Source organism: Atta cephalotes (assembly GCF_000143395.1).
Source record: "Atta cephalotes unplaced genomic scaffold scaffold00032, whole genome shotgun sequence".
In the NCBI taxonomy this organism is placed as follows: Eukaryota; Metazoa; Arthropoda; class Insecta; order Hymenoptera; family Formicidae; genus Atta; species Atta cephalotes.
The window spans coordinates 1,927,108-1,934,249 of record NW_012130096.1 but is presented as its reverse complement, the minus strand read 5'-3'; the positions used below and the strand labels follow the sequence as shown (position 1 = coordinate 1,934,249).

The following is a 7,142-nucleotide window of genomic DNA, read 5'->3' as shown; positions in this document are numbered from 1 at the left end:
ATATTTCAAATAACATAAAATAAAATGTATGTTTTATTTTATTATATGTTATTTGAAATATTATATTTTAGCGACTGTAATCTGGCTACTGCTCATATATCCTTGTATCACATCTAGATCACATCTATCTCACATACTCTTGTGTCACATCTAGATTGTTTTATTATTTTTAGAATCATTATAATACTTCAATTATGTACTCATTGTAATCATCTTGTTAATTGTGACTTCAGAAGCGAGGAAAATACATAAAAAAATTCTTGCAAATTTTATTAAAATGTAAATATTTTGTAATAAAATAATATTTGCAGTAAAATAAGTTTGCAAAATATATCACAAATTCTCTTAATATTCCAAGTAATCAATAAATAATATTCAAAATTAAATTATGTCAGAAAATGAAAGCTGTATAACAGTTGTCGAATTGAAATAAACATGATTTGATTCTATTCTAAGATAAGAATTTTCGATGTATTTTACAAGTGTATTCTATCAAATGAAAATATTGTTTATTTGAAAATATTATATTTCTATTTTAATCTATTTTATAAGAATTTTTATTATATATTTGCTTCTGACGTCATCAATCAAAGATTCGTGATAAGCGATTTGGAATCTTAATCAGCGCAGAATTTTAACAAATTTCTATTGTTTCTTTCCTCTCTTAAAAAAAAATTCTTGACAATAATTAATGTTACCTGTGGAATGATTGAAGAGATTGCAAGTATTATTATAAGTGTAAAATAAATTAGCTTCTCTTTCGGCTTCTGATAAGGCCATTGACCGACTAACATAAGGTACTTTTTATTGATATCGTAATAGTAACTTCTCCTGGTTTTCATATTTCATAAAACAGTCTCCTCGGCTCTGTAATGTCGTCTGAATTTCGAAAATAGTAACTTCTCCTGGAAAGTATTTTTTTCCGCAATAAGGGTCGGTTGTAAGTAAATTAATATTTCAGATCCTCCTCTCCGCACGCACATTCTCTTCCCATTGTCGGGGGACATTTTAATGATGGATTTTCTTAACTGACAGGCACTTTCGCTAAGTATGTATGCCTTCCAACAAGCGACAAATGATACGGTGTGACACAATGGATCATTACATCCTTCTTGTTTGCCAATGTTAAACAAAGAGATGATCACTGTGTCGCACTGTGTCGCTGGAAAGCACACAATATGTTTCATGTAAATATAACAAGTATTAATAGCAGATGCAAGTGAACAGTTGATCCTTTCAGAAATATGATTGGAATGAGTGTGTATTGAGTACACGCTGGAATATATGGTAGACGATTTGGAATGAATTGAATTATACTGAACAGTTTCCTTTCGGACAGTATTTACCTGCGAGATTATACTTACTAGAAAAACGTAGAATGTTTTCAGTTTCTGATACAGTTACGTGTCGGTAAGCGATGATACTACAGACAATGTCATGTTGATTGCTGTTGGTTTCGATAACACTTATAATTACAGTGTAGTATTTTCGATAATACAAAGACTAATTTCGTACTTTTTTATCTAATTTTTCATTTGTGCTTATTCTTCAATATGAGATATGAATAAAAAAATCTTTTTTGGAAAGTAACATAAACAATTCTTACAACACAACTTTATCGCGCAATGTTCCATCCGGATTTTTGTTCTAATGGATTTTATGAACATAAGTAATATATATGCTCCTTTGACAATGTAGTTCCATAATAAATTAATAAAATAATAATTAATAAAAATGGCTTATTTTACAAATTCCCTCCGGAAAGCATGTATCGTTCAAAATAAAATAATGCTATAAAATGAGTATTTCTACTGGTTTTTGTATACTTCTGCATACTTCTACATATCGTATTTTAAACCTTCGAGGAAGGATCGATAGAGAAAATTTTCTGGTTTTTTAGAAATTATCGATAGAGAAATAAAATTGTATTATTTTTATTTTATTTTATAATAATAGCAAATATAAACATTATTTTATTCATTGTACAAATTATAATATTATTATGGAACGCTTCAGGGATATTTTACTACATGCTGTCATAATCGTTGGGTATCATGACACGTCAAAGGACGATAGTAACGTAAAGTACGACATCGAACTTTGCACGACCTAAATGAAAATAAAATTTAATATATTCTTTTTATTTGCATATTTTTATGATGTTTGTTATATTCATTGTTTTACCGCTGTAAAATTTTCTAGAGAAAATACGTATATCTTTCCGGCGGTTAAGACACTAGCTTCGATACTTTTTCTCATTACGAATAAAAGTAATCTTTGTTCCTTCATTGGTATGATAAACCATGAACCTCGAAATCTATAAAATATACTATCATTATACTATCATTACTAGTATTATATTTACAAAACGATAAATAAGAATATAATCTATTGATTGCAGGGAATTTTCATAAATATATTTTTACGTTTCTAATATCAATCAAACAGTTGATTTATTTTTTATTTAATCTAGGAATAGTCAATATAATTTTTTAACGTAAACAATCACATAAGTGTTTTTATATTCCAATAAAATATAAAATATAAAATATATTCTAAATAAAATTATAAAATTATTATTAACAATATATTGTATATTATTGATTGTTTTTTTTTAGTTTTTTTAGAAGAATAGATTATAAATATAGATTTAATCACAATTCCCTAAGGATATAAATAGAAAAAAAACAAATGTTATAATAAATGGAATAAATATGTTAAGTAGCTTATTATAAATTTATTTTTTAAAAAATAAAGATTATAATGAATATAACTCTTTTATTATGGATTTCAAAGGAATTGCATATTTAAAGATTCGTAAAGAATAAATATTATTTAAAAAATCTCTTAAATGTCTATAAAATACGACAATTCATAATTATTTTCTAAATTCTTAATTTTTTGTCGTTGAATATAAAAATACTCTATGTGAGTATCCTCCGAGTTAATATTATTTCTTACATTTTGTCGCAAGTTTCGAGGCTATGACTTATCAGTTTTTGTCCTTGGAAACTTAAGCAGAACAAGTGAAACAATTGAGCAATAATAAAGACGAAGTATCTCATTGCTTCTGCTAAATCATGTAACTGCATCGACAGCTTGAATGCGAAAAATATAAGTTCCTATTTTAGTTTTTTATTATATCACAGAATTCTAGAGTATTTGTCTATTTTATACGTAACTAACTTGTACTAAGGTAATGCTCAAGCCAACTGTAACGATCAAGAGTTGCACAGCGAACGATATCGAAAAGGTATCTTCGAGAAGTTTTGCAAACCTAGAATAAGAATGCGATACTAATAACTAGACATCGGATTTTTATGCATTTTTTTTTTGCAAACATGCACAGAATATGCAAATTTTTATGCAATAAATATGCATTTTTAGAATGCTTTTTTAATAAGGCAAATATCTATTTCCAATTTGTTTGCTAAAAAAATATTGCATAGGAATTCGATATCTACTAATGACAATTAAAAGACTGTGTTCCAAAAACGCAATACATCTTTCTGTCTTATCATTTATTGAAAAATAAGAATACACTGAAAATGTACTTTCGGAACGTATCCTAAATGTCTAAATAAAAATCAGCAAAGATTATCAAAGATCATTTTAGTTAAATAGCATCGAGATTAAAAGAAAAATGTGTTATAATATTATTACACACTCACCGTAAAACTTTTCGATGAGCGCGAATTGAAAAAACAACGTTTCTGTGATACCCGTTATCCAGACAATCGATTAGACTTTTTTCCGTACTACTATATTTGTGTGACACATTTTCAAATCTAAATCTGCAAGTATTCGCGCAAAACAACATTATTAGAAAGTTTTTGAAAATTAACTTCTGCACTCTTCCAAGTAACGTATAAAAGCTAAAACTATTATTACGTTATATTTACTCTTCCGTACAGAGAATTTTATTTATCTTCTAACTAGAAGAGATGTGATCTTCTTTCGGTATAAATAATTCGGTATAAATTACCCAACGACGGCGAAAAGGCCGCAGATGTGTTCGATGTAAATAAAAAACATGCTATCATGCGCAATTAATCCGGTCATACACACGCTGCTGGTAAGTAACATATGGAGAAAAATATAGTAGAAATATTGATTTTCGTCAACGAAATAGTATGCCGGATATGCTAACATTATAGGACGAGAAGTATTCAAGGGAAATACAATATCCAAAATGCGTGGCGCGAGAGAGGTTGTTGTAAATGAAATGGTAGACACATAAACATACGCTGCAAAAAAAACGAAGCAAATTTATCAAAATGAGTTTGTTTTTAAAGTATTATTTTTTAATTAAGAATTATGATGCTGAAAATATTTTATTTTTCAATAAATGTGTGTAATATTTCATCAGAACTTTTCTCCTTCCCCACTTTTTCTCCTCCCTTTAATGTCTATTCAATACATAATTCTATTTTGTCAAATAAAATGTTTGGCGGAATGTCTCAATATTTTTTATCGTATAAACAAAATAAAATTGTATATTCAAATATTTTCAGCTCGCGATGTTTCAAGAATTTTTTCTATAAAAAAATAAAAATTCTTTTCTGTGCAATATACATCTTTTATATTTTGATATTATACATTGATAAAGTATTGATCTCTTCTTTATATAATTACCTTGGAATATTTTAATTAACTTTTAATACTTTTGATAAATTTAAATACTGTATTCAAGATATAAAAGAAAATATATTATCTTTATTTTTTAATTGTATTAGATGTAGTAAAAAGAAATCCATTATTTTTCCATTCGATTTCATGCAAAAATAATGGATTTCTTTTTATTACACCTAATATAAGGAAATTTTTTTTCCATTTCTTAATTAAAATCAAGTAATTACATACAGCCATATATGAGCGCGTACCATCTGCCGTTTCGAGCATAATTTCTCATAATGTTGTGTTCTTCCACAGTTTCGAGCATATCCCAGTCTACGAATAAGCGATCTGTGAGATCTTTAATCTACAAACATCAGTGATATACTTGATATCTCAGATGCAATATTCTCAACAAATACATAAAATTTCGTCAAGAAGATTTCTTTTGCAAAGGAACTATTCGTGTCGGTAGCTTAAAATTAGAAATGTCGACATCATTCATATTAATTGAACATACTTTTCGGCTGTTAAATTGATATGTGAAAATTTTCACCAAAATCATCACTGTCAGCATATGTGGTGGTAAAGTTTCATAAATACATTGCGCGTTATCGCATATGACAAATTTTGCTATCTGAAAAATGCGATATCCATTTGTAATTTTAATTAACAAAGAGATTATTCAAATCGACGTAGAATATTAATAAACTTCTGTTACATTAATTTTTTCTTTTCTGAAATAAAAAATTATGTTTATGTTACCTGTGTAACAAGTGCAGAAGTCTCAAGAAAGAGTATGAAAATCAAGAAAAATAAACTCTCTTTTAACTTTTGGTAAGGCCATTGGCCGACTAACATCAGATACCACTTACTAATATCGTAATAATATTCTCTATTATTTTCCATATTTCACAAAGAAGTAGTCATGAATTGTGTCGTGAATTTCGAGGCTTCCCTCGAAAGAACTTTTTTTCATGATAAGTGTTAGTTATAAATAAATCAATATTTTAGATACTGTTCTATACATTCATGTTCTTTCCATAACGCGAGCGACAGGCATTTACGATAAGTATACATCTCGCAGAAGTATAATGTAATTCTAATGATAGTGAGTAGACAGCATTTGATAGCTTGATTTTGAGAAATTCTCTACTGTCTGAATTACGAATACGCTGAAGAATACGATAAGTATATTTTTAACTCCTATTCAATAGTTCAAGTCTTCGAGTTACTATTCGCGACAGATAGAAATCGACAATATTAAACTTTGACGAATGTAGTTTTATTTTTTCGATTATAGTGGAATAATTTTAAGGAATCGTTCTCCGAAAAAATCCATTTTCTTTAGATTTTTCTAAATTTACTTTTTAAATTTACAGAATAAGCTTGTTTTAGTTCCTATGTGGTTTAAAACTCAATACCCGAAGCGGGATTAAAAACCGAAATATTTTACTTCAAAAGTGAAGCGTTTAAAATAAATATATATATATATATAGGAGCTATCTAGAGTTTATTTGAAAATGGTTTTATTCACTAACAAAAAAATTTTTTTTAACAATTTTTTGAAACAATGAAATATAAAACTTGATATCACAGGGAATAATATGAAATTTGTCTGAATATGGTTTCCTATTTTCGTATTTAAGAAATCATTAAGCAAATTAAGTAACACAATAAGTAAACTCGCTATTTTTTCGACCAGCGGTAATAGCGAAGACGGAAGACATTTTATATTATATGAAAAAAACTTGTATAAATACATTAATACTTATGGAATATCTTATACTATATAAAAGTGAAATAAATTTTCATAAAAATTTTCATAATGATGATTAATGTGCTCATTAGGTTGAGCACAACTGCAGTCGGAAAACGTCCTTAAAGGATTTTCAAGAGATGGCGTAACTAGTACTATCGCATCGGGCCATATTGTTGCTACCTTTATGTTCAAAGCACTATCATGCAGTATTGTTAGACGGATCGGATTTCAGACGCGTCCAATAGCTTCAGTAACCGATCACTACTAAATAGGAGATCATTAGTCGCCTATGTAAAATTTTTTCAAAATGTTGAAAATTTTAATATATTTAACTTATTTTACATACCCAGCAAATGAGAATGGATTGAAATTTTTTTCTATCCGAATGCGTATTTTAAATAACGAATACTTTTTTTTGGATTTAATTATATTCAATTGGATTTAATTAGATTCAACTGGATGCAATTGGATTGAAAAACTGCATTTCTTATTCAAAATTTTGAATTGAACAATATTCACAATTATTTTTGTGTGCACAGAAAAAGCTAATGTTATTTTTAGACTGAAAGACATAGAGATATGTTGCAATTCCTATGAATAAATGAATAAAAATGCATTAATTTTAACATTCATGAATCAATATTTTTGAAAATCTGAATCCATTTCAATCCATCTTCATTTGTTGAGTAGGTATACATATATAAAAAATATATTATATATATTTCTGTATATATATATATATATATATATATATATATATATATAT

General features: G+C 27.4%; 4 protein-coding genes across 4 annotated transcripts in view; all 4 read right to left on the bottom strand.

Moving 5' to 3' along the window:
• LOC105621285 overlaps positions 1–780 on the bottom strand; it is a 2,327-nt gene extending 1,547 nt beyond the window's left edge. Inside the window, exon 1 of the mRNA XM_012202753.1 lies at positions 699–780. Within this exon, the coding sequence (XP_012058143.1) occupies positions 699–780 (82 nt within the window). The remainder of the gene's footprint in view (positions 1–698) is intronic.
• A 1,272-nt stretch (positions 781–2,052) lies between these two features.
• On the bottom strand, positions 2,053–3,820 carry LOC105621284 (odorant receptor 4-like). Its single transcript, XM_012202752.1, has 5 exons — positions 3,723–3,820; positions 3,178–3,277; positions 2,962–3,086; positions 2,185–2,317; positions 2,053–2,109 (listed from the first exon to the last, which is right to left on the bottom strand). Exons 1-5 carry the CDS (start codon positions 3,818–3,820, stop codon positions 2,053–2,055), a joined length of 513 nt encoding a protein of 170 aa, XP_012058142.1.
• Positions 3,821–3,981: 161 nt separating this feature from the next.
• Positions 3,982–4,942, bottom strand: LOC105621148. The gene is made up of 2 exons (XM_012202617.1): positions 4,864–4,942; positions 3,982–4,247 (listed from the first exon to the last, which is right to left on the bottom strand). The coding sequence occupies exons 1-2, from the start codon at positions 4,940–4,942 to the stop codon at positions 3,982–3,984; spliced, it is 345 nt and encodes a 114-aa protein (XP_012058007.1).
• Positions 4,943–5,047: 105 nt separating this feature from the next.
• On the bottom strand, positions 5,048–5,523 carry LOC105621283. The gene is made up of 2 exons (XM_012202751.1): positions 5,380–5,523; positions 5,048–5,251 (listed from the first exon to the last, which is right to left on the bottom strand). The coding sequence occupies exons 1-2, from the start codon at positions 5,521–5,523 to the stop codon at positions 5,048–5,050; spliced, it is 348 nt and encodes a 115-aa protein (XP_012058141.1).
• Between the last annotated feature and the right edge of the window lie 1,619 nt (positions 5,524–7,142).